The sequence below is a fragment of the Bos indicus x Bos taurus genome, chromosome 4 (genome assembly GCF_003369695.1).
Source record: "Bos indicus x Bos taurus breed Angus x Brahman F1 hybrid chromosome 4, Bos_hybrid_MaternalHap_v2.0, whole genome shotgun sequence".
In the NCBI taxonomy this organism is placed as follows: domain Eukaryota; kingdom Metazoa; phylum Chordata; class Mammalia; order Artiodactyla; family Bovidae; genus Bos; species Bos indicus x Bos taurus.
In genome coordinates, this window is record NC_040079.1 from 1,161,070 (window position 1) to 1,184,262 (window position 23,193).

Genomic DNA, 23,193 nt, shown 5'->3' on the forward strand with positions numbered 1-23,193 from the left:
ACGGAGGCAAAACCAACTCAGCTGCTTCGTGTAGAGCCAGGAAACTGTTCCGGGTGGAGCCGGAGGACGTGCCTAGCGGCCGGGTCTCGGCGGCCACCGCCGTTCCCTGGTGCTCGCTCTTCCTCCACTGGCAATTGATGGGGCCCTGGGAGAGCTGGACCCTGCCCACGCCTGCCTGCCATCCTGGTGATGGGCAGCCCACGGGTCCAGTGGCCCTGGCGGGGCCGTCCTGCCAGAAATCCAGGGTCGGCTCACCATCCGGGAGGGTCTGGCCCCGTGTCCACCAGCAGCCTCACGCAACCCAGAACCGGGGCTGAGGGCAGGGGCGGCTCTTGCCCAGGAAGGAGAAGTCAGGTCCTGTCTCTGGCCGACGTGCTCCCTCATGGCACCGCCTCCCGGTCCCGTGAGCCCCGGGCTGTGGGGCCCGCTGCCCACCCTCCCGGCCGGCCGGCACCTCGACAGTGCTGTGAATGGCCCTGCTTGGCCCCAGGCCCGTGCCCCGTGTGGGTCAGTGAGCGGTCGGGGCACAGGGCAGGTCTGCCCCGCCTTTGTCGCCTCACAAACCAGCGGGACTCCCAGAGCTGCCCTGCATCCTGTCCCATTTCCGCGTCATTGCGAGACCGCAGTCTGCCGTCAGCAGGCCGCCGTTCCGGAGGAGGCGTCCAGGGACCTCCGGAACCCGTGTCTGGGGCAGTGTCCTGCACACACCATGCCCCTGGCTGACCGCTGGCTTGAGAGACGGTGGCGGGAGGTGGCTTCCCCGGGGCCTGGCAGTCCGGGTGGCAGCGGGCCTGAGCCCAGGCCTCGAGGGGAGGAGAGGTCCGTCCAGGTGGGCACACAGGGTGGGGAGGTGCAGGTGGACGGGCCTCCTGCTGACCCTGCATGTGGGCCTGGAGGCTTGTTCCCCGGGAGAGCCCACTGTGCTTCGGGAGGATCGTGGCCGCCAGCAGAGGCTCTGAGCTAGAACCTGGCAGGTCATCCCTGGGGGCTCCGACGGTAAAGAATCTGCCTGCAGTGCAGGAGACCCGGCTTTGATTCCTGGATCAGGAAGATCCCCTGGAGAAGGGAATGTTCACCCACTCCAGTATCCTTGCCTGGAGAATCCCATGGACAGAGGAGCCTGGCGGGCTCCCATCCCTGAAGTCACAAAGACACAACTGAGCGGCTGAGCACAGAACAGCACATACGCGTCTGTGCCAGTCACTCAGAGTGGAAATGTGTCAGTCTTTCTGGCACTGGACTCGTCTGTCGATGACTGGAGTTTTCAAGTATCTAAGCCATTGATAGGGCTCTCCTCCATCAAAAATCCCTGCCTGCCGTTAAGGGAGTGTTTGCATAGTTTATTCTTTTGTGATTTCTTTGGTGTGATGGGGAAGTACTGGGTACACTGCTCCGAGTGTTTCATGCCGAGCTGGGAGCAGGTTGTGGACCCGGGAAAGCTGCCGGACAGGTGGGCTTGTCCTCTGTCTGCCGAGCCCCCACTTCTGGAGGAGCAGACGGTCCCGACGCCCGGGACTCGCCCCTAGTGTATAGTCAGCAGCCCTGCGGGTTCCGCCGGCACGAGAAGCGTGCCCCGTCCTGGGAGCACTGGTGTCCGTGGGCACACGTATGCCTAAGCTGGCACGGTTGAGGGTGAGACGAGGTTTCTTGGCAAACAGAAGTGAGTCGGATTGAGCCGGGTGGTGGGTGGATTTTCAAAGAGCGCGAGTACGACCCTTTCCATTCTGAGGCCAGGGAACCCCGAGGTGTCATGACTGTGACCGTTTCCGGTGAGTCTCAGAAGGACGGGAGGCTGCGCCCAGCCCCGCCCCTGGGGGCCATGCTGGGGCTGGAGTCAGAAGGAGCTGGGGGAGGGGGCGCACGGAGCCTGCGGCAGCTGCTGTCGCGCTCACACGTCCACCCCAGCTTCTCCAGTGACAGAAGCGGAGATGAACACGAGACATGCAGCCCGTCTGCTCCGGGTCTCCTCCCGCAAACCCGCACCCTGCCCACCTCCCACGGAAGTCTGCAGCTCTTCCCTGTCCTCCGTAAACAGCTTCTCCCTGCAGGACGGCACGCGGGAGCCCACAGCTGGAGCAGAAGGGGCCCTGCTCATGTCTCCCTCCTCTGTCCCTCCAGGAGCAGTTCGAGTTTGCCCTGACGGCCGTGGCCGAGGAGGTGAACGCCATCCTCAAGGCCTTTCCCCAGTGAGGCCGGAGGCGCCCACGACCGGGGGCCCCGTCAGCGACCACGACGTCGTGACCGCGCCTCTGCTGCAACCGCCTAGAGCTCTAGTCCTCAGGAGTCTACAGTCAGTGCAGCTTAGCAGTTACATGTGTGTGTGTTCAGCCAAATAATGATAAAGGGAGATCTGTGGGCAGATGCAATGATGGGGGGCAATCAGTTCTTCTATTTTCGATTTCTTGAAAAAAACTTTATTTTTCCTTAAAACACATATCCATGTTCTTAATTGCCAATCATGTCATACGGACGGCACCATCAGTGTGGTCCCCAGAAGAGGGCTGGTTTGTGACTTGTCCCTCTCTGGAGGGTCAGCCATGCAGGGCGGGGCCCAGAGGGGCCAGCGGGCCACCTCAGTAGAAGACACTCTTGGCCTTTGTCCTTACGACTGTGTACCACCGGGAGAAACCGCAGGCTTCTTCAGGAGTTAGGCGGACGTGACGGGGACATTCTGCAGCTTTGGGGTCGATCATAAAACACAATCGTGCCAGCTCCTCATCCGATCTGGGCTGCTGCACACCCTCCCCCAAGCACTGTTGGGGGACAGTGACAGCCCCACCCAAACTTCCACTCCCCCAGGACAGCCAGGGGCCCCGGGGGCAAACGCTTTCCCACCCAGAGTGCCTCCTTCCAGGCCAGTAGACAGGGACACTTGGCAAGGCCCTGGCGGAGCCCCAACCTCCAGACACCGCTTTTAGCTACAAATAGGGGTTTACACGCGTGTGCTGTCACTTCAGCCGTGTCTGACTCTTTGCAACCCCGTGGACTGTAGCCCGCCAGGCTCCTCTGTCCACGGGCTTGCCCAGGCGAGAATACTGGACTTCACCCAGATGCCGCTCAACGCTTCCCTGAGGGGTAATGAGAATGGGGCCGGGCCTGTGTGGTCCCCTCCCCAGGAAGGCTCGGGCCCTGCTGGCGTCCGGAGAGGACCGGGAATGCCCTCGCCATGGGGGAAGTGCAGGGAGGCCCGCTGTTTTTTGCTTCTTGCCAGCATGGGATCCAGGCATCTGGGACGCAGCGGTGGCCAGGCCCCTCCCGGGGCTCAGGCTCCTGGCCTCTCAGGCAGATCCCCATCTGATGTCACACAGACACGCGTCTAGCGATCCTTCAGATTTGCCAAAATAGCACCTGGGCACCCCCACCCCAAAACAGAGGAATGCGCTTCACTGGACTGAGGACAGTTCGACGCCGAGGGGGCTGTGCGGGCTGCTCTGTGTGTCGCTGGCCTCGCTTTAGGGAGTAGACACTCCAGCGGCCCTGGGCCCTCTGCTTCCCGTGCGGCACGCCATCCTCTCATCTTAAACAGACGCCGCGTCTCAAAAAGCGGGACAGGGAAGGTGGCCGACCGAATGGGGAGAAAGCTGCCAAAATACTGTTTGTGTCTCTAAATGGTGTTGTCGTGTGTATCTGCTTTAATATATGGATCATTTCCTTCCCAAAGCTGTTTCTCTACCTGGAATCTAAACAATTAATGGAAACTAGTTTATCTGAACGTAGGACGCATATACCCACTTGTAATTTCTAACATTTCATGTTTCTTCAGTGTGAGATACACAAATATATTTAATTGTGTCTGATTAAACTTCTGATTTCACATTTGAATGGTCTGTATTTGGATGAGAGAGCAGTTTTTTGGGTTTGTTTTGTTTTTTTTTGTCCCATCCATCCTGTTTCCTGAAGCTGTGGGCGTTTAGACGCCAGAACAAACTGTGTACATCCCAGGAGCTCCATGCTGAGTTCTAGTTTTATTTGTGGAGCTGGGTGTGTACAGGGGCCAGAGTGTCGCGTGTGGCTGCGAGTCTATTCATTAAAAAGAGATGACACAGTCTCAGGCGAACGTTGGGGCGTGCTCCGCCTCTGGTGTCCCTGCCACCTCTTCGCTGCATGTGTCTGCCCAGGGAGTGTCCGGAAGCGGTGGCCCGTCCTTGCTGCCCACAGGGGAGGGGGGCTCCCCATCTCACAGAGACACGAGCCGCCCCGGGAGCCTCTCAGCCCAGGGACCCGCTGGGAGCACTGAGACCCGGCCAGGACAGCCCTGCTGCCGTGACTCACTGCCCCGCTCTCGCCTGTGCGGTCTCCGCGGGCGGTGGTGAGACACGGGGGTCTGTGCTGCCAGAGCAGATGCGGGTGTTGGTTTCTCAGGAAATCAGCCCCCCGTCTCAGCTGCGGGCATCCAACTCTGCTCCGTTGGCTCCACCCCTGCGGGCCCCTCCTTCCCTGAGCCTGCTTCTCATCAGGGTCCTGCCCCGGGTCCAGCGCGCTTCTGCTGTCCGTGTGCTGGGAGTCGCTGTCATTCATACACACACATTGGACAACGGGTGACTCGTCTCGAGACACACACATGTGAGTCTGCGCGGGGCCTAAAGAGGCCCTTCCATCCAGGGTGCCCAGGGATGCTGAGCAGAATGGACTTTGAAAATGTCGTGCAGAGCCAGCCCTGAACAGACGGGATGAGGACAGAGGGCGCGCCCTCGGGCTGGGGGACCACATCCACGTGTCCACGCGGGGCCAGCGCAGGGGACCTGGAGCTGCACACAGCCAGCCGCCCTGCCGTCGGCACCCCTAGCTGACGGGCCCACAGGAGCCGGCTTCAGTGCCCTGGGAGTCCTGTGTCGGCAGCTCCCCCGTGCGCACTGGCGGCCGCTGTCACCCGGCCCAGCAAGGCGGCGGGGACGTGCTCATCCGGGGGCCGGTGACTCCTCTGTGGAGCTGGGTTGTGGTCTCGGGGCCTGGAGGACCATGTCCACGTGTCCGCGTGCTCTTCAGATTCTCACTTGCAGACGCCACAAGCATTTAAGTTTGATCCGCATTCGCAGTGTCTTCCCCAGCCCGTGCTTAAGGTCTAGGCAATCCCCCAGACAACAGTAAAGCCTTGATTGGCCAGACTTGCTGATTTCTGGGCCATAAACACACCCGCCAGGAATGGTGTTAGTGCTGGCTCACTCGGTGAGCTGCGGAGACAGCTGCTAGAGTCTTGAGAGGGAAGTGCCGTCCAAACAGTAAGGGATGCGTTTTGAGTGTTTATCACCTACGTCTTCGTCTAATGTGTCCGTTAACATAATTTGATTTTAATCGTGGCTATATTTAACAACTAGATTGTAACACTCCCAAAAATTTAAGTCTGCTTCTGCAAGTCCTCAGGAGCCAGCTGTGATACGCCTCTGCCTCGAGATCATGGAGAAGTCTGGAGAAAGGCCGGCCCCACCATCCAGCCCAAAGAAGGTGGGCGCCCAGTCTGAGAGGCTGGGGCTTGTTCCCCATGCCCACGGAACACAGGGAGTCCTCAATGTGAACAGGATGAAAATCTAATGAGACGCGGATGAAGCCCTGAGGTCTCCACCTCATGGAGGCCAAACGACTCAGATGGACCACATGCAAGTCCCAGAGGAGACGTCCCCATGGTGCTCAGCTCCGGATGAACCATCACCGAGCCCAGGAGGCCAAGGTCACCACTGTGACGACGCGCGGTGACGCAACTCGGGAAGACAGTCGTAGATTTAAACACTGTAAATGCCAGTGAGAAAGAACAGAACAAAACAAGAGCAAGGGGCTCTGAAAAAGAACCAGCGAACAACGAGGCAGGAGCAGCACCCTAGAGACAGAGGCCAGGCTGCCAGAGGGGGAGAGCGAGACGGGCACAGGAGCCTGGGGGCACCAGCTGCCGGGCACAAAGGCAGGGTCTCGGGCTGAGATGAAGTCAGGAGCTACCTACCGGCTTCGCACGGTGACAGCGGTAGCCAGACCTCCCAGCCACGGTTCTGAACTGCGCAGAAATACTGGACGACCATGTTGTGTGATAAGAACTTACATAGCGTTGAAGGTAAACATTACTTCAAAAACCAACAAACTTGTGGGAAAAGAGATGAGATTTGTGGTTACCAGAGGCAGGAGGTGGGAGGAAGCAGAATTGGATGAAGGCTGTCAAAGGTACAAGCTTCCAGTTATAAGTACCAGCGATGTGATTTGCACCGTGATAGATATAATTAACACTGTGTTATATAGGGAAGTTCTTAGAGTAAATCCTAAGAGTTCTCATCACAAGGAAAAAATTCTATTTCTCTAATTTTGTATCTGTTTGAAATGATGGGTGTTTACCATGATTATTGTAGTCATCATTTCATGATGTGTGTGTCCGGTCCTTCTGTACATGCCTTGCTCACCCGTGTGTATGTAAATTATCACTTATAAGACTGGAAGGAGAGGGGAAAAGAACCCAACAAAGCCTCTGGAAGGAAACCCAAGGGGAGCAGTTGTTCAGAAAGCAGAGAAGGCCGGCGCTCATTTTACAGGCAGGCCAGATGAGACAGAAGGGAGGCAGCAGCGGAAGCCCGAGCCGTGGATGGAGGAAGGGGTGGAGACATGCAGTGAGCGTGTGCAGCAGGCAGGAAGCACGCCCTGACCCAGGGACAGAAGAGGGTGCCGAGGCTCGCAGGAGTGGCGGGCTCCTGCAGGGCGGACGCCGAGGCTGCAGCTGGGATCCACATTCTGTCCCGTCTCAGCTGGGAGAGCCGGGCCCTCTGCACCCTGCCCACACCCGGCTCCAGCTCAGAGCCGGCAGCAGGCCCGGTGTAAGTTTTATTATCAAGGTGGAGAAGACTCTTGAGAGTCCCTTGGACTGCAAGGAGATCCAACCAGTCCATCCTAAAGGAAATCAGTCCTGAATATTCACTGGAAGGACTGATGCTGAAGCTGAAACTCCAATACTTTGGCCACCTGATGTGAAGAAGTGACTCATTTGAAAAGCCCCTGATGCTGGGAAAGACTGAAGGCAGGAGAAGGGGACGACAGAGGATGAGGTGGTTGGATGGCATCACCGACTTGATGGACATGAGTTTGAGTAAACTTTGGGAGTTGGTGATGGACAGGGAGGCCTGGCGTGCTGCAGTCCACAGGGTCGCAAAGAGTTGGACACGACTGAGCGACGGAACTGAACTGAGCCTTCCTTGTCTGTTGGCGCCAGGGACCCAGGCTATGAGTCTCCCAACCACAAGGAGGGCGTTCTCCCCCGACAATACCCAGCAATTAGTGTGCGCCACATGTGTACCCTGCTGGAGGTGGGCCATGCGGTGGGAGGTTCAGTCCCTGGTCTTCAAGATCCACCAGGAAACATGGGCCCCTGGGGGCCACAGAGCAGTGTGCAAGTCCTCCCCAGGGGCCCGTGAGGAGGGATCTGGGGGGTGAGCCACCCCCCTTCACGGGCTCAGCGGCTCTCACAGCACACCTGGGGTGACACAGGCTCCGAATCCGTCCTGACTCTCACCGGTGCCCCCACGCCTCCCTGGGCACGGCGCGTGCTGGGGTGGGCGTCTCACCGCTCACCTTCACGACGCCTCGGGGCTGAACCATCACTGCTGCCTGAGATGACTCTCGCCAGTGCCCCCATGCCTCCCTGGGCACAGCGCGTGCCGGGGTGGGCGTCTCACCGCTCACCTTCACGACACCTCGGGGCTGAACCGTCACTGCAGCTGAGATGACGGTGATCTGGCAAAGAGAACGCGAAGGGCCCACCTACTGAGTGCTGTAAACTAGGCCACCCACGGCATGCCCAGCGCTTCTCCAGACGGCGACCCGGCGTCTGTGTCAGGGGCGGGGGTGGGCTTGCTGGAATTCAGCGAAGATGCATGGGGTGGGGAGAGACAGCCTCACATCAGCTGGCAGATCCAGCGTTGTTAAAAACGCCCGCCTCCCCCGGGAGTCCTAAGCCCTGGCGTGAGGACGTGGGGTCCCTAGAGCAGCCCACAGCCTGACTCTAAGAGTCTGCCCCTCCCCCGATGTCATTCTCCAGCCCTGCCCCCCGAAAAACTAACCGCAGTGTCTTCAGGCACCCCAGCCTGCCCTCGGGGGGTCGGTGCTTGTAGAGAATTCCCCATCCTCCCCTGAGACACCCAGGTCACAGGTCAGCACCCCCCCTCTCCGCCCACACCAAGTCCGTTCGCCACCTTGGCCTGGCACCACTGAGATCCTGCAGCTGGGTCACCCAGCTCCACCCCATGCCCACGCTGCTCTGTCTCTGTGGCTGGGAGCAGCGTCTCCTCTGCAGGGTCGTGGGTGAAAACGCTCCCCACAGACCTCTGCCCCACCCTGGCCCACCTGGGCCTCCCTGGCCAGGACGAGCCACCTCCAGTCAAGGCTGTTGGTCTGACTTATTGGGTGGTGCAGGCAGAGAGGGCACATTCAGGAAGCTTTAGTTTTTTCTTACAAAATTGACGCCCGTGCTTTTAAAAGCCGGTCTGCTCACCTCTGCTCCCAGCCGTTTCCTACTCTCTCACTCCGGCCTTCAAATTTGAGCAGGAAGGCCCCACCGTCATCCCGCGGGGAACTGACAGCAGTATTCTGTGTCTGTCTGTGTGTTTATTAATCAAGTAGAACGCTAATAAAAACCTTCATAATTAGCAGAACAGGCATCGATTCAAAGATGTTTATTGGAATAGAAAATTAGAATTTGATTACACCTTTGTTGCTAAACAATGGCTGGCTTTCATTTTGTTCGGGGTGTTTGTTTAGAGACTGGTCTTCGCCGTCCAGGCCGCTCCGTTTCTTAGCCGAGCCGCGTGGCGCGTGTCCGCCGTCTCCGTGGCTGAGCGACGCTGGTGGCTGCCGCGGTCGGCTCGGACGGCGCTCCCAGGAGCCGGGCCTGTGCGCCTCCGCCGGGCCGTGACCGCCGGCCCGGGCCGAGCCCAGCGCAGTGGAGACTCGGTCCGGGGCGGGCGTGGGGACGCGTGGGGACCCCCGTGGGCACCGCCCCCTCTTGTCCAGAACCCGGGCTTCCAGAGTCTGTCCCGCACACGTCGAGGCGCCGGGGCTGGTGGGTTTGCTTCCGCCTCTGAGGGAAGCCGAGTCCCCAGAGAGGCCGCCAGAGAGGGGGCCGGTTCTCAGAGGAAAGGAAGCGAGAGGCAGCTCCACGCCGCCCTGGGCTCGCCCTCCCCTGCTTGCCCTGGCCGGGGGCAGCCTCAGGTCCAGCCCCTCTGCCCGTCTCTCTCCGCTTGTCTGTCCTCTGCCTGTCCGTCTGTCTCTCTCTCCTCCCTCCTGGGGCATCTGCTTTGAAAGAGCAGCTTACACACACGTCTCGGTGGTTGGACTGGCTGTCTAATTCAAACCCATCTTTCTTGAACATTTCCTCCCGTCTCTGCTTCATTTCCTGACCCAATCATAGTTACAATATAGTGATAATTTATCAAGTCACTGAAAATAGCTTCTGCCGTCCACAGACACTGTTTCATCAGGCCCTGAGCCCATCAGACCGACTCTGTCATGTGCCTGGTGGCAGGATGCTTGAGGCTCTTTCTCTTCACTCCTGTAAACTATCCCGGGAGAAGAAGCACCCTCGCGAGGCCACAGCCTCTGGTGTCCTCACGCCCAGCCTCCGCCCTGAGCCCTGAGCCCTCGGTTTGTCCCCAGGTTTAGAAGAGGGACATGGTCACCGCCCCCAGCATGGGCAGGGGCCCAGCCCTGGGCAGCCCAGCCCTCACCCACCTCAGCCACAAGAGCTTGGGGTCAGCCCCGGCTGCTTCCTCTGGGGCCACTGGGCCCTCCCTGCCACGCAGCCACCTGGCGAAGCCCCCCGTCTGCTTATCTGCAGCCAGACTGCTTCCTTCTGGTCCTCTGAGGGCCTCACACACTCTTATTTTCTTTCCCTTTTCATGGAAATCAGAAAAATCAATCCATGAGCAGTCAGACTGGTCAGTCCCTACAGAGGAGGAACAGGCCACCCCTGAGCAGGGTCCCCAGGGGCCTTTCCAGGGGCTCCCCAGGCCCCCCCCACCTCCTGCAGGCAGACAGTGCCCCCACCATGCCCACTGTGTGCCAGGCCTCGAGTGGGGGCCGCAGCCAGGAGGGCAGGTGGCGGGCGTGGGGTCCCCTCCCTTCTCACCACGTCGGCAGCCAATGCCTTGTTTAATCGCATTTGATAATTGTGTTTTGTGAGTTCAAATGTGTATTTATTATCAGAACACATTCTCACTAAGAAACAATGAAAATTTTCAGAATACTGAGAAATGAGGCTGTTTTAGTCAACTCCAAAATCCTAAAGTCAAGATTTACAGAGAATTCCCACAGTCTCATAGCAAATGGGACCCAGTGGAAGGTCGAGGATCCTGGCCCCTCCAGGCTTGGGGGGCTCAGCATCTGGAAGGCCCAGGACTGAGGGCTGGCTCTGCAGGTGTGGGGACACCCCAAGAGGGCTGCTGGAGGGGCTACAAGACCCCTGTTAAGAGGCTGACCTCACAGAAGACCTTCTGCTGGGGACAGAGGGTCACAGACAGTGTTGGCAGCTGGGAGGGGGAGGGCATGTGTGTGCATGTATGTGCTTGAGTGTGTGCACACATGTATGTACATATGTGTGCTCGTGTGTGTGCTCGTGTCTGTGTGCATTGTGTGATTGCTTGCGTGTGCACACATGTGCGCGTGTGTGTGTGCTCATATACATGTGCGTGTGTGCATGTGTGCTCGAGTCTGTGCATGTGTACTCATGTGTATGCCCGTGCGACAGCGTGAGCAGGTGGAGAAGCAGCAGGAGAGGTGGGTGGAAGGGCCCTGGGGCAGCGTCGGGGAGGGCGGGGGAGGCGCCAGAGAAAGTCGGGGCACAGAGCTGGGGATGAGTCACAGAGCAGGTAGGACTGGCCCGTGTGGACCCCAGCTGGGGCTGACTGGCTGTCGTGGTCAGTCAAGCTGCTTAGCACCGGAGGAGGTGTCACTGAGGCCTGGAGGCTCATGGGCACCAGAGCAGCTGCTGGCCCTGCAGCCACGTGTGCTGCTTTGGCCCACAGGCCAGGGCTGGGTTCCAGCCCCTGTTTGTCCCTCAGCCGAGGGCCCTTGTGCAGTGCACAACATACCCAACTGCACTCGGGTGGTGGAAAGCCAAGGCACCTGACCTGCCGCACACAAGGCTGAGCTGCAGCTGGACAGGCACAGGAAGGCGGCCGAGAGCTGGTGGCACCCAGTCCCGCCAGCTGCCCAGGCTCAGGACACGGGGTCCCATCTAGCCATGAGGGCCGAGGGGAAGCCAAGGGCAGAGTCCACGGTCCAGCTCACTGAGAGAATCTGGGCATCTGGGTTTGTAACAAGCATCGCAAGAGAGTCAATGTACACGTCCAGAGAGACATCCGACCTCAGGCTTGGTGGGAACACGGGGCAGAGAGCGAGAGAGATGGGGCACGCCCCTGGGTTGCTGAGACATCTGACCTCAGGCTTGGCGGGAACACGGGCAGAGGGCGAGAGAGACGGGGCACGCCCCTGGGAACACGGGCAGAGAGCGAGAGAGACGGGGCACGCCCCTGGGAACACGGGCAGAGAGCGAGAGAGACGGGGCACGCCCCTGGGAACACGGGCAGAGAGCGAGAGAGACGGGGCACGCCCCTGGGTTGCTGAGACATCCGACCTCAGGCTTGGCGGGAACACGGGCAGAGGGCGAGAGAGGGGGCACGCCCCTGGGTTGCACTCTGCCCCCGTCACCCGCTCCATGCGGCCATCTTTGCAAACCACTCCCAGTTCTATTGTGGAACAAGATAAAAGACAGAAATAACACTTAGAGGCAACACCTGTCACCCAGAGAGGTTCTGTCCAGAGACCACCTGGTCTGCCCGCCCCACGCCAAGTCCGCTGATCGTCCTTGAGTGGCTTCTTTGCCCAGAGTCGACCCTGCATCCCGGTCCTGTCCCCAAACCAGAAAGGGCTGAGAAGTGGAGGGTAAATGTCATCCAGACGAAGGTCTTTTTAAATTCAGTTCAGTTCGGTCATTCAGTCATGTCCGACTCTTTGCGACCCGATGGACTGCAGCACGCCAGGCCTCCCTGTCCATCACCAACTCCTGGAGTTCACCCAAACCCATGTCCATCGAGTTGGTGATGCCATCCAACCATCACATCCTCTGTCATCCCCTTCTCCCCCCGCCTTCAACCTTTCCCAGCATCAGGGTCTTTTCCAATGAGTCAGTTTTTCACATCAGGTGGCCAAAGTAAGGTTTCCAGGCTCCCATAAACATGGGGAAGCCATGATCAGGGGCTCTGAAAGACTTATAAGCCAACCAAATGGAAATCAGGTTTGGCGGTAAGAGAAGCTTTGCCTGCCTAGCGAGTGTTCGGCCAAAGCCAGAAACGACTGCGTCCTTCTGCACAGCTTGCTAAACTTCAATTTCAGCAACAGCATATTTTCAGCAGGAGACAGAACTAGCTTCAAATTCAGTTTTACCAAAAATATGAAATCAGAGGTGTATTCTTTGATCTGAAGTAAAGGCTGAGTCTACAAGCCTTTCCGCCGACTGCCCCAGCCTCCGGGTCCGCACACCCGTCCCGCCCAGGGAGATGAGGTCACAACTCAGCCACCACAGGGGAGGAGCCGGTGGGGACCCGGGCCCACCCGCCAGCATGGGCCAGCGCCGCGGCTGCTGCGGACGGTCAGAGGGGTGGGGGAACTTCACGGAGGTGTCACAATTCGGGGGTCAAAAATACACACGCGAGTGTGACTGGCAGCCTGAGACATAAAACCTGAGACCGCGCTGTGTCCTGTTTACAATCTGTATAAAACTGCTCTGTGTGCATAAAATGCAACAAATGATGCGCGAGAATCTTCAGTGATTTGCCGACACTTAGAAAGTCAAGAACAATTCCAACTTGAGAATACTTTTCAGCTTTTGAGAATGAACGAAAGGCAGAATGTTAACTTTGCAGTTTCACAAATAGGAAAAAGTCCACATGGACATCCACTTATTTCACAAATAGGAAGATGTCCATCCATGGACACGTCAACTTTGGTTCAAGTGTGAAAAATAGAGCGTGTGTGAGGACAAGAAGAGCGTGTGAGGGACCCAACGGGCCCTGCATCCCACCGCCCAGGTCCGAGGCTTCCCCTCATCCACGCGACGCGGGGCTGGGGCAGCCACTGGCGTGCTGAGAAGTCCACGTTCTGCTACACGAACTCCTTAAACTTTAATGCTGACTGTTTGCTTTCTGATAATAAAATTGTGACTGTGCAGTTACTGGTCCGAAGCACCTCCTGTGGTGGAGGTGCCCGGTTTCTGCCTCAGAGTGGACGGGCTTTGATTTTAGCGTTTGGTCAGAAGCCATTTGGCCATGAGGCCGTTTCTGTGCACCCGTGGTCAGAGCCTTGCTGGACGAGACGGTGACCAGCCCCACCCTGCCCTCCTCCCTTGGTGCCGCCCAGCCCCGGGGTGACCCCGGTCCCAGCAGGTCCTGGGCACGCTCAGCCGGGCGCCGAGACACACACACACCACAGCTGTGGCTACAACGCCGCGTGTGCAGCCTGCAGCAGGGCCCTGGGCCCGGAGCCGGCCACGGAGGGTGTGGGGATGACGGGGACGGGAGGGAGGGCCCGTGTGTGTGAAGACGCTCAGGTATGCAGCCCCTACCCTGAGGCTTGCCCTGGCCTCGCCAGGAGGGAGAGGGGCCCTGCGGGTGGTCCCGGAGTCTGGGGTCCAGACAGAGAAGCAAGAGGGCTCCCCAGCTGGGCCGGGAGGCCTGGGAGGGACTGTGAGCAGAGGAAGGTGGAGTGGCCAGGCTCCGTGCCAAGCCCCACCTCCCAGACCTGCCTGTGAGCTTCTTCCCACCAGCACCTCTGCATCCATCAGCTATCACTGCTTAACAAGCATCCCAGGCTCCCTGGCTTCAGACGACTGCACTTGACTATTTCTCACGATTCTGGTGCTGAGCAGACTCAACTACAGATATCACTGCGGTCTCTCGTGAGGTCACAGTCAGGTGACTGCTGTGCTGGGATGCACACGATGCCTGTGCCACCCGCCAGAGCCCCACGGGGGCACAGACCAGGGCCTCTCTGTGTGTCTCTGTCTCACACACGCACACGCGCACACACACTTCTGGTTTTCTCCCCAGAACTCCCAGTGGCCCGTGTGCCCCAGGGCCCTGCGGGCAGCAACCTGAAGCATTGGTGGGACGGATGGTGAAGGGCACTGGCCGCCCTCCTGGGCCTCAGCGCCCCGCCTGGCCTGGGGACGCGTGGGGACGCCACTGGTGAACCTCTGGCCAGGAGGCGGTTGGCTCTGGAACCATCAATCCAGGGCAAGCTCCCTTTTTATCTGAAAGGGAGGGTGTCCTCTTGGCTTAGGAACAAGTTGCCTTTCGTAAGTGGTTTAGAATTGTTGGCTAAAATTACACCCTGCTCAGCAGACATTTTTGGACTCGGGAGTCTACCACGCGGGCTGTGCCATAGGTATTCCACTTTATTAGAAGAAAACGCCTGTCCTGATCGTGCACAGGTTATACGAGGCTTCGTCTGTGTGCCGCCAGCTCTCGGGGACATGTGGGAAGGGCCTCTGTGTGTCCAGGCTGGGCCCTGAGACAGCATCGGGAGGTCCAGCTCCATCCCTGACCCCAGGCCCCTCAAGGGCATGGACAGTAAGCGGCCCGGGGCCCTGGGCAGGGCTTCCAGCTCCCATCCTCCTTGGTTGGGCTAGGGCGGCCGCAGGCCCTGGATGCATGGAGGCTGTGTAGGGGGAGGCCTGGCTCCCAGGAGGGTGATGGCCAGGGGCGCCCAGGGGAGGAGAACAGGCGGGAACAGGAGCTGTGGACGCCGGGCACAGGCGGCGGGGCGCTGCTGTGCGGGGTGGCCCTACATGACCGGCCCCCAGGGCAGGTCAGCCCCCTAGACAGGGGGCCTGCCCGAGGCACACGGCCAGCTGGTGGGGCAGGTGTGGAGGCCGCCTGGCTCAGGACGCGTGCTCCTGCCCCTGGGTGGCCAGATACCGAGCACTTCTAGAGGAGCAAGGATGGGGTGGGGGGGTTAAAGCCACGTGAAAGGCCCCAGCCCGGAAGTGGGGATGGATGAGATCCCCAACAGGCCAAAGGTCGGTGTCAGCCTCAGGGGGAAGGGGGCAGGAGGGAGCATAGGGCAGGGCCGCCCAGACGGCGGTGCGTGTCATGCACTGCACAATCCCTGGCACGGCTGCGTCGACGCGCCCCCGAGCGGGGCAGCCCCACGTGTGACCAGGCTTCGGGACTCGGGACAGCAGGGAGCCGCAGCTGCGAGGGGACCTGGGGTGGAAGCCAGGGCTCCAGGGGCCTCGTCTTCACATGAAGACGCTGGACTCTGCTTCTCTTGAGGCCACGTGAGTCCCCACCACGTGGACGCTTCTGTAGACATGACTGCAAACTCTGGGGGCGATGAAATCTACCCCACGGCAGGGAGAGTGAAGCGCAGCAGGCAGAACCCTGGAGGGGCCAGCCCCGAACAGGAGCGCAGCACGGGGGAGCACCTGCTGTACCCTCGGGGCGGCCTGGAGCTGGGGCCGCAAGGCAGCCAACGCTACGAAAGGGCAGGCCCCAGCATCCAGGGCAACCACAGCCTCTGAGCAGCGCGGGAGGAACCCGAACGGGGGCCTTCAACCTCTGCCCCAACCCCCGCCAGCCCTGCAGAAGCAAGCCCAGGGCTCCAAGACTAAGCACCTAAACGAGGGCGGAGCCCCCACCCCCGAGAATGAACCCGAACTGGGGCGGAGCGCCCTCCCCGAGGATGAACCTGAACTGGGGCGGAGGCCACGCCCCCAAGGAAGAACCTGATCTGGGGCGGAGACCCTCCCCGAGGAGGATCCTGAACTGAGGTGGAGCCCCCACCCCCGAGGATGATCCTGAGCTGGGATGGAGGCCACGCCCCCGAGGATGAGCCTGAACTGGGGCGGAGGCCACGCCTCCAAGGATGACCCTGAACTGCGGTGGAGCCCCCACCCGGAGGATGAACCTGAACTGGGGCGGAGCCCCCACCCGGAGGATGAACCTGAGCTGGGGTGGAGCCCCCACCCGGAGGATGAACCTGAGCTGGGGCGGAGGCCACGCCCCCGAGGATGTGCCTGAACTGGGCGGAGCCGTCACTGGAGGACAGTTTGCAGTCTGAGGTCGGCCCTGAGCTGCTACGGAAACAATGACACGGGAATATGCCCTCTGGAGTCTCGTCTGGACCAGCAGGTCCCTCACCAAGAGGAAGCCGCAGGGCTCACACTGCACGACCTCCGGGGCGGGGTCATCAGAGCCCGGGGTCTTCCACCGCCTCACGTGCTCACACGCAGACCCGGCCGCCGTGTGCAGGCCGCGGGAGCCCGCGTGCGCGTGACCTGCCAATCGCCCCGCTGGGCCCAGGCCCGCAGCCATCACTGCCGGCCAGACGTGTGGGGAAGGCATCTCAGGATCCTCCTGCCTAAGCGCCAGACACCACGAGAGAGGCAAGGCTTCCCCGCCTGCCTGGGGTAAACAGCTCACCCAGACTCTGTAGGAACAATAGCTCACTATTATTATTGTGGTTTTCTAAGTTGTATAGTTGATTTAGGGCTTCCCTGGTGACTGAGAGGTAAAGAATCTGCCTGTAATGCTGGAGACATGGGTGGGATCCCTGGGTCAGGAAGATCCCCTGGAGGAGGGCATGGCAACCCACTCCAGTATTCCTGCCTGGAGAATCCCAGGACAGAGGAGCCTGGGGGGCTACAGTCCATGGGGTTGCAAAGCATCGGACACGACTGAGCAACTGAGCAGTGAGCATACGCAGGCACACCCACACACACACCATGGTGCCTGTGCACACACACATCACACGCACACGAGGACACAGGGCCCAGAGGGACGGCCTGACTCCTGAGTTAAAATACAGGCAGCATCTGGACAGAGAGGGAGAAAGGTTCCAGAAACACATCAGAACCCATACGAGGGGACTGCGTGTGACGACTTCCCACTTGTCCTGGGGCCCCTTTCCCAGAGCAGAAGCTCCCCGGGGGGAGGGCTGGCCTGTCGATGATGCGGCCACAGAGAAGAGTCAGCTGCCGACCCTGCAGTGAGAGCAGCCACGTGGGTGGGCTGGCGGGGGAGACCCAACCCTGCGGCTTCCCCGTCCACGGTCCCCCGATGGCCCCAGGGCCGGCCGTGCTCGGGAGAGGCCAGGCCGTCCACCAGACTCCAGGGGGGCCACCCTAGTCCGCGCACATGGGGCCCGCCACGCAGCAGGACCTGCACTTCTCCCGGGACCCGCCAGGTTGGGGCTCAGACAGGCGGGCGGACACTTGCCCCGTCACGGAGGCGGCCAAGCACAGCCCCCCAGCCGGGCCCAGACGCGCCCGCGCCAGAGCCTGAGCCGGCCGCCCTTGGGTGCCCTGATGCCGGAGGGGCCTGGGCACTGAGGAGGGCAGAGACCCGGTGGCTCGCCGGCCACCCCAGCACGTCTGCACCAGCTGCGCTCACGGCTGGCCCCACACACGTGTGCTGGCGCGGCAGAAGCGGCCTTACCCAGCTCACCCATCTCCCAGGCCTTGCGGACACAGCCCAAGACGAGGCTGCACAGACCCACCTGGGCAGGCCGCAGCCCCGGCCCCGCTCAGGGCACTGCGCCCGGGGCCCTACCTTCGGGGAAGTTGACCCCTGCTCCTGTCCTCATGGCCGGGTCTGCTCTTGTGCAGAATCAAACTTCCGAGGGCCTGAGTCTTCTGCTGTCCCGGGACACAGAAGTCTGACTGGCAGCCTGACCACAACTGCTCCTCTGCTGAAAAGAAAACTAGGAACCCCAGCACCATGAACTGCGCCTCCGTTTCGAGGTGCACCAAAGCCGGATGGACTCCGTCCTGCAGAGCCTCACCGCTGCGAGGGCGCCCGTGGACTCTTGGGGTCCCTTCCAGCGGAGTCCAGGACCCCCGCGATTGCCCACACTCTGGGCGGGTTGTTTGCGTTCCTGCTACAGTTTTGCTTGGGTGTTGGTCAGGGCAGGGCCGGGGGCCGAGCCGGGGTGGGTGCGGCTGCAAGGATGGCCTGTGCATTCCCTGGCTCTGACTCCCACAGAGGGGATGGGGTTCAGAGGTTGCTGCTCTGTCCGGTCTCACCACTCTGTCCCGTCTCACTGCTCTGTCCGGTCTCACGGGTCTGTCCCCGTCTCACCGGTCTGTCCCCATCTCAGTGATCTGTCCCGTCTCAGTGATCTGTCCCATCTCAGTGGTCTGTCCCCATCTCACAGGATGTCTCAGGGTCACATGGGCACTGACCACTCACACATCAAAGTTGTGAGTCGATACTGATGAGGGCTACCCCCTTCTCCACTCCAGCCACCCCCCACCCCCTGCTGGACACCCCTGGATTTCTGCAAGAGTGTAAAGAGAGCCTTGGTGGGATTAATCGTGAGCGGGGACCGTTCTGAGCTGCAAAGGTGCTTTCCAAGCAGGAGCCTGGAAGCTGGGTCTCTGGAGAGGCAGGAACCCGGTGGCTCGCTCAGGCTGGACTGAGAGGTACAGACGGTGGGGGGAGCTCTCCCAGCTGGAGGACTCCCTCCCCAGCCCCGCCCCCGCCCTCTGGGAGCCTCCAGCCAGCACTCATTAGCCCTCGCATCTCTCACCCAGCTTCTGGGTGTGATCAAGAATTAGGTTTAGCAAATTAGGTGAGGAGAGGGCGCTTGGAAATGACACCTCGGTGATTGATGCTGCTAATAAGCCTTCAGCCGGGAGTTCCCGCCCCACGCCCGCCCCCGCCCCCACCCCCCGGGGCTCACCCCCCGGGGCTCCCTCCCCAGCGCCAGGAGGGGGCACCCACCCAGCCTGTGTCCTGAGCGCGCCCTGCGTCTCCCGGGGTGGTGTGGGCCTGCCTTCCCAGACCGGGTCCTTCTCCTTCCATCCTCCTCTCCTCCCACGGCCCCTCAGATACTCACACCTCCCTAACCCGAAGGAAAGGGCGCACTGGCCCCTCACGCGTCGCCCTCGAGCTCGGCCCGTCTGCCTCTGTCTGGGGGTCTCGCTCCATTTTCCTCCCCTCTGGGAGCCACAGGAGGTGCACCTACCAGCCACACTCCACTGACCACAGCCCACTGAGGACACTCCAGCAGCCCCACTGCTGGTGACTGTCCGTGTTCCGCCCGGTAAGACCGTCTGTAGAAGCAAGCCCGCCCTCAGGCGGGTTCCTCTTAAGACACATCTCATTCTAGCAGAGAAAAGCGTCCAAGCAACTAAAGGGTCTTTTCTTTTCAACTCACGGTAGGCGAGAACCTTCTCGGAGCAGCACGTTGTCCTGGGTACAGTGGAATGCACAGCGCCTGCCCTTCAGCAGGTGACAGCAGAGGCCAGAGGTGTCCTAAAAACTAAGGCAGGGGGTTGGCAGGAGATTACCAGAGGCGCAGGAGTCCAGCCGCAGGGGTGTTCCCTGGGCAGAGAGACCTGTGCTGCTGTTCCAACAGCGGGGATCCCAGGAACATGGGCAGACCCGCAGGGCAGGGCAGGGCGCCAGCTCCACAGGCGACAGGCTCGGATGGGAGCTTGAACCCTCACGCGGGGTTCACATCAGGCCACAGCTTAGAAACTCTCCTGGAGGTATCAGGAGCTGTTAAGGGGTCTAACCAGAGACCACCGACACAGCAAACAGGCCTCACTGGGCTGAGCCATCCTGCAAAAAAGAGGCAACATGGGTGTCCACAGCAGAAAGGCTGGTGTGTCCCTCCCGAGAGCCAGAGCCCCCCACCCAGGCGGGGCGATCCCCCCCTCGCTGTCTTCCTTCTGACCCACTGATGTCCCAAGGCTGTTGCACATCCCACCTCGTCTGGGAACCCTTGATGGCTACTGAGTCAGCCCCTCCGCCGCAGTATTGTCCTGGCCAGCACGGATTAAATTACTTCACCGACAAATGCTGCTCCCAGACGCACAGCAGAGTGTTCGTTCACCCCGGCTCCCGGAAGGGTGGCCCCGTCTTGGGAAAGCTCCTGGGAGTCGGGTAGGGAGACCCACCTTCCTCTTTCTCGTGAGGAGTCTTGTCGAGCACGGTCCTTTGACAGCAGAGGGGCTGGTGGGAGGTGGACGGATCCCACTCTGGGAAAGACACCTAACATCTGCTGATCGCATCACCAGGACGAATAAAACACTGCAGGAGCCCGTGAGGCTGAACGGGGGTACCCGCGGGCGGGGTGCTGGGACGCAGATGGAGGTTCTGAGAATGGCGGCAGGCATCCCCCGCGGCCCCGTTTCCAAATTGACCGTGTTTCCCAGGAAGGAGTCCTCGTGAGCTGCCGACCCTGCACACACGAGGTCTAAGTCTGTCCACACCCCACCTGCAGCTACACATGGCTTCTCCCCCGGAAACCACACCCCGGATCTGCGTGGCAAAACTGAGCACCTCCCCCAAGCCTCCACCCCACGTGCCTCCAAAGCACCCCAAGCCCAGGGGAGGTCTTCCTGGAGTTTCTTCTCTGTCCCTCCTCCCCCATTCCTCCAGACCCTTCCCTCCATCTGCACCGTCCCCAGGGGCCACGCTCTCGCTGCTTTTCCCATGTCTGCAAGACCCCTGCCCACCCCCACCCCGCCACTGTCTCCCTCTGGGCTGGCTCCTAACCCACTCCCACCTCCAGGGCTCCATCCTTCTGACGGCAAATCTGATGGCGTCACTCCAGACGTCAGCAGCTCTCCGTCCCGGGATAAGATGCTTCCAAGACCTTTCACAACCTCCCCCTCGGCCCCAGTGCACACTGGGCTCTGGTCACGCTGCACTCCTGCAGCCCAGGGTCCCACCTTCTTCCAGGGCCGTACCCATGACAGCAGCAGCCTCTCTGGTCCCTCCAGGAAACCCTTGCTGGTCCTTAAAGATGGGCCAGGTTTGGGGACATCACAGCCGAGGGGCTGTGACAACCCCCCAGCAGACCACTCGTGCCTCCCTCACCGCAGCGCTGTCCCGGGGTCTCCTTACGCTGCCCACCCCACAAGCCCTCCTGGAAGGGCTCTTTGTTCTTCCTGGCACCCTCAGAGCCTTGCACAGGTCAGGCAGCCAGTGGACGTCTGCTGGACACGGAAACCACGAGCTCCTTCCCTCCCCCAGTGCCGACATCCATCATCTTCGCAGGTATTATTTCTGTCCCGCCTTGTTCCAAAGGGATTGAAGGATGCTTTGATCAAAACTTCACAAAGACTGGTTTACTGGGATCGTAATGATAAATCTATTCATTTGACCAAGAAATAACGTGTTCAGCTCAAAGTGCAGCAATGATTGAGTCCCAGGTCCAAGTCCACCCTGGACGTTCTCGGAAACCAGACTTTCCTCTTGATTCTGGAGGTTTGGTTACAAACAAAATCCACCCGTGGTTTTACATGATCCTGGGGGAAGGCAGTGAGAAGTCACTCATCCACTCTTTGAAAAAGAGCTGCAGAGGACGTTGTTCTGGGCACCCCTACCTCGAATATGAGCACGTTTTCCGAGGAGCTAGTCCACCCAGGTGGCTGGCTTCCACAGAGGGGTCAGGAACGCCAGTTGGGCAGGAGGGATGCAGGGTCCTGGGAACCATCCCCAGCTGGCATCCAGGCTCAGATTCACCCCAGTAAAGGGGAGAGCTAGACGGGGGCCCTCAGAGCCCTTTCCGTGTCAGGAACTCTGAGGTTCTGATTCTCTGCTCCACCGGAGGGGGGCTGTCTGAAAGAAAACCCACTAAGGGTGAGGGGCACGGCCTCTGCAAAGAGATCCCCGTGTGGGGGGCTCCAGGGCGGGGGCCTGAGGGAGGCCGCTAGCAAACTTCTCTCCGTCCACTCATTCAGCGCAGATCGGAACACTCACCTGCAAGGTGCCGTCTGCACCAAGGGTGGGCAGCCCTGAGCAAGGCGAGCAAAGTCCCGTCCCGCCACGTCACTCCCAGGGTGGGCGGTGGACACCCACGGCGCGGCTCCGGCGACGCCAAGGGGGCACGCAGCCCGCGGGCAGGTCGGAGCCACGGAGGGCGAGGAAGGCTGCTGCCCAGCCCGCCTGGGAACGGCCAGCCGTGCAGACCGAGGACGAGCGCGTGCGCGCACCGGCGGTGCGACGGGGACGGAGCCTGAGGGCGCGGCGCGGGACCGGGAGCCGGGAGCACGCTGCCCGAAGAGCTGCCGGCGGGCGGGAGGCGCGCTAGCCCGAGGCCCCGCCCAGAGCAGCCCGGAGGCCGCTCTTCTCAGAGGCGGAGGGCCTCCCGGGCTCTTTGTCCCACTGCCGAAGGCTCGGCCCATGTTCCCCATTTCTCTGCTTTGTGCAGGACCGGCCCTGGAGAAGAAATCAGGGAACAGTGGCGCTGGGTGGCCGCATCCTCCCACTGCGGCCGGTGAGCAAAGCACAGGGGGCAGCGGATGGGACACCAAGGTCAGGCTGGGACCAGTAGGCCAGGCCTGCCCGCCCCCATCCGAGGTCAGGGGCGACCAGCCGGGCCTGCCCGCCCCCATCCGAGTTCGAGGGGACCAGCCGGCTTTGTCCCCACTCCCGCAGCTCCTTCTCCTCTGCCATCAGGACCCCTGAGGCTCTGAGCCCGAGTGTCTATGCAGCCACTCCGTCTCCTCTGAACCGTGATGAGGTGGCATCTGGAAGGGAACCCACGTGGGACCAGCCCTGACGGGACAGAAACGGGATCTGTGGACATGAGCCCCATGGGGGACAGCACCCACCCCCGCGGGCCCAGGGCCAACCCAAGAGCAGAGGCGAGGAGGGGCCCACGGGCCAGTGAGATGCCAGCTGAGTGGTGTCTAACACACCTCAAGGGCACATCCCGGTGCATCTCCTGCCCCTGGTCCCAGGACTGGAGATTCAGCAATAGCGATACCAGCAAATGTCGTGTCGACCGTTAGCAAAATCCTAAAGCACTTTGTACCTCAGCTACCTGATGCAAAGAGCCAACTCATTAGAAAATACTCTGATGCTGGGAAGGATTGAAGGCAGGAGGAGAAGGGGACGACAGAGGATGAGATGGGTGGATGGCATCACTGACTCGATGGCCGTGAGTCTGAGCAAGCTCTGGGAGTTGGTGATGGACAAGGAGGCCTGATGTGCTGCAGTCCATGGGGTCGCAAAGAGTCGGACACGACTGAGCGACTGAACTGAAACCCTGAACAAACCCCCGCAGACTGAATCCAGCAACGTGCAAGAGTTATACATGAGGACCAGGTGGGATTTATCCCAGGAACACAAGTCATTTAAATCTGAAGATCAATAAAGGGATATATCAAATTGATCGAATAAAAAAAAAAAAGCACATAACCGTTTCAACACACAC

General features: G+C 60.6%; 3 protein-coding genes and 1 long non-coding RNA gene across 7 annotated transcripts in view; 1 reads left to right on the forward strand and 3 right to left on the reverse strand.

Moving 5' to 3' along the window:
- Positions 1 to 3,822, forward strand: part of PTPRN2 (protein tyrosine phosphatase, receptor type N2) — a 598,332-nt gene extending 594,510 nt beyond the window's left edge. Inside the window, exon 23 of the mRNA XM_027538454.1 lies at positions 2,119 to 3,822. Within this exon, the coding sequence (XP_027394255.1) occupies positions 2,119 to 2,190 (72 nt within the window). The 3' untranslated portion in view covers positions 2,191 to 3,822. The remainder of the gene's footprint in view (positions 1 to 2,118) is intronic.
- Positions 3,823 to 14,393: 10,571 nt separating this feature from the next.
- LOC113890944 lies at positions 14,394 to 18,662 on the reverse strand. 3 transcript variants are annotated; one of them, XM_027538458.1, is made up of 4 exons: positions 17,571 to 18,662; positions 16,882 to 17,002; positions 16,161 to 16,449; positions 14,394 to 15,224 (listed from the first exon to the last, which is right to left on the reverse strand). In XM_027538458.1, exons 1-4 carry the CDS (start codon positions 17,602 to 17,604, stop codon positions 15,051 to 15,053), a joined length of 618 nt encoding a protein of 205 aa, XP_027394259.1. In that variant the 5' UTR covers positions 17,605 to 18,662; the 3' UTR covers positions 14,394 to 15,050. The 3 variants fall into 3 exon arrangements, with proteins under 3 accessions (XP_027394259.1, XP_027394258.1, XP_027394256.1); XM_027538457.1 differs by having other exon boundaries at positions 14,394 to 15,927; positions 16,000 to 16,449; XM_027538455.1 differs by having other exon boundaries at positions 14,394 to 16,449.
- A 39-nt stretch (positions 18,663 to 18,701) lies between these two features.
- On the reverse strand, positions 18,702 to 20,486 carry LOC113890946. Its single transcript, XR_003510625.1, has 3 exons — positions 19,925 to 20,486; positions 19,180 to 19,586; positions 18,702 to 19,075 (listed from the first exon to the last, which is right to left on the reverse strand). It is a non-coding gene; the product is annotated as an uncharacterized LOC113890946 (long non-coding RNA).
- Positions 20,487 to 21,134: 648 nt separating this feature from the next.
- Positions 21,135 to 22,851, reverse strand: LOC113890945 (translation initiation factor IF-2-like). Of its 2 annotated transcripts, XR_003510624.1 has the most exons (3): positions 21,735 to 22,851; positions 21,359 to 21,593; positions 21,135 to 21,280 (listed from the first exon to the last, which is right to left on the reverse strand). XR_003510624.1 is itself a non-coding variant. In XM_027538459.1 (2 exons), exons 1-2 carry the CDS (start codon positions 22,367 to 22,369, stop codon positions 21,515 to 21,517), a joined length of 714 nt encoding a protein of 237 aa, XP_027394260.1. In that variant the 5' UTR covers positions 22,370 to 22,851; the 3' UTR covers positions 21,135 to 21,514. The 2 variants fall into 2 exon arrangements, 1 of the variants encoding a protein (XP_027394260.1); XM_027538459.1 differs by having other exon boundaries at positions 21,135 to 21,593.
- Between the last annotated feature and the right edge of the window lie 342 nt (positions 22,852 to 23,193).

Excerpts from the sequence above, each read along its gene's own strand:
- LOC113890944 (XM_027538455.1), bottom strand. The coding sequence starts at position 17,604 with ATGAGGACAGGAGCAGGGGTCAACTTCCCCGAAG. Across the intron at positions 17,003-17,570 it reads AGGGGTCAACTTCCCCGAAG|GGTCGGCAGCTGACTCTTCT; the intron begins GTAGGGCCCCGG and ends CTCTCACTGCAG. Across the intron at positions 16,450-16,881 it reads TCGTCACACGCAGTCCCCTC|AGTCTGGGTGAGCTGTTTAC; the intron begins GTATGGGTTCTG and ends TTGTTCCTACAG.
- LOC113890945 (XM_027538459.1), bottom strand. The coding sequence starts at position 22,369 with ATGGGGGCGGGCAGGCCCGGCTGGTCGCCCCTGACCTCGGATGGGGGC. Across the intron at positions 21,594-21,734 it reads GTGCAGACGGCACCTTGCAG|ACAGCCCCCCTCCGGTGGAG; the intron begins GTGAGTGTTCCG and ends GTTTTCTTTCAG.